General features: G+C 35.7%; 1 protein-coding gene across 1 annotated transcript; it reads right to left on the bottom strand.

Annotated features, from left to right (window-relative positions):
* On the bottom strand, positions 1 to 930 carry LOC100693293 (olfactory receptor 52D1-like). Its single transcript, XM_003456594.3, has one exon. It carries the CDS (start codon positions 928 to 930, stop codon positions 1 to 3), a length of 930 nt encoding a protein of 309 aa, XP_003456642.1.
* Positions 931 to 1,542: the final 612 nt, after the last annotated feature.

Below are 1,542 nucleotides of genomic sequence, written 5' to 3' on the forward strand. Positions count from 1 at the left end.
TCAACATCTTTTGATATGAAGTGCAACAAGAATTCTGTTACGGATCTTTGTTAGTTTGAATCCATAAAGTAAAGGATTCATAACTGGAGGAATAAAGAGAACAGCTATGGCAACAAAGTTTAGAAAACTTTGAGGTACATCATTTGATGCAAATCGCATGTGCATCAAATCAGAAATCACAATTACAAAAAAAGTAACCAAAGAGATCAAATGGGGCACACATGTCTGCATAAACTTTGCCTTGTCCTTTTTTGATTGCACGCATGATTTAACAAGATAGATGTAAGTCCAAACAATAAAAATCCAGTGAAATATGTATATTGAAAGCGTAGTATATGCATAGGCACTATTGACAAGAGTGTCCATGCCAGGGCAGGCAACTTTAACAATCAGCCAGTTAACACAGAAGAGTCTCTGAATGTCTGTACCACAGAATATCAGTCTGTCTGTCAGCACAATGTTAATGGAGAAAATGCAGAAAGGTGTTAACCAAGAGTAGCATACTAGTTTGGAAAGCTTCTTCTTCGTCATGACAGAGTGGTATTGAAGTGGCTGGCATATGGCCAAATACCTGTCATAAGCCATGACTGCGAGAATAGATGTGTCACTGCAAACAAAAGAGTACATTACAAATGCCTGACAAAGACATCCAGTATAAGAGATGACCTGGGAAGATGAAAGGAGGTCAATGAGGAACTTGGGGTAGAAACCTGTGCTTCCATAAAGCCCATTGATGCAACACACACATACTAAAATATACATAGGTTCATGTAAGCTTTCATCTAAGACAATAATCAAGATGACTGTGACATTAAGAAATAAAATTGCAAAGTAACACACTAGAGTGACAGAAAAGAGAGCAGCTCTGTGATTAACTGTATCATTGAATGCTAACAGATTAAAAATGCTCACTGTAGAAACATTATCCATTGTGTGAATTAAAAACTCAGCTTCTTAACTTGCCATAACGTAATACTATTCTGAGCTACCACCTAAAAAGTTAAAGTGGATCATTTGTCTTGTGCTGCTGCTGCATTCCTGAAACTATGTCCTCTTTCAGCACCACATATTAATATCTTAGCTGACACACTGGGGATTCTGATCATATGCTTGTTTGTAGACGTGTTTGCAAAGATTGTATTTTTACCCCAGAAGCACATAAAATCTATTTTTTGATTTCTGATACTTTTTAATAATACATTAAATTGCAGGTGAGTCTTCCTGTGGAACGAGAAATTATTTAAAGGCTTTTTTTAAGCAGTCATTTTTTATATTGAAATTATCATTTAAAGTAATTGTATGTGTGTATATTAACATTGCCCTTTTGGTGGCTTGATGCAGTATTTTACAGAGAACTAGTGGGGTAAGTGTGCTTTCGCTACCTTTTACTTGGCCTTCACTGTGTAGTTAGTACTACTGTACATCAAAGTACAGACCCAAATGTAAGACGCAACAAGAGGCAGTATAAATGGACCAAAGATGAGCTTTAATCATTGATATATAAGCATAACATTAAAAACTATTAGAAAAAGTCTGAACATA

Source organism: Oreochromis niloticus, linkage group LG16, assembly GCF_001858045.2.
Source record: "Oreochromis niloticus isolate F11D_XX linkage group LG16, O_niloticus_UMD_NMBU, whole genome shotgun sequence".
Taxonomy (NCBI): Eukaryota; Metazoa; Chordata; class Actinopteri; order Cichliformes; family Cichlidae; genus Oreochromis; species Oreochromis niloticus.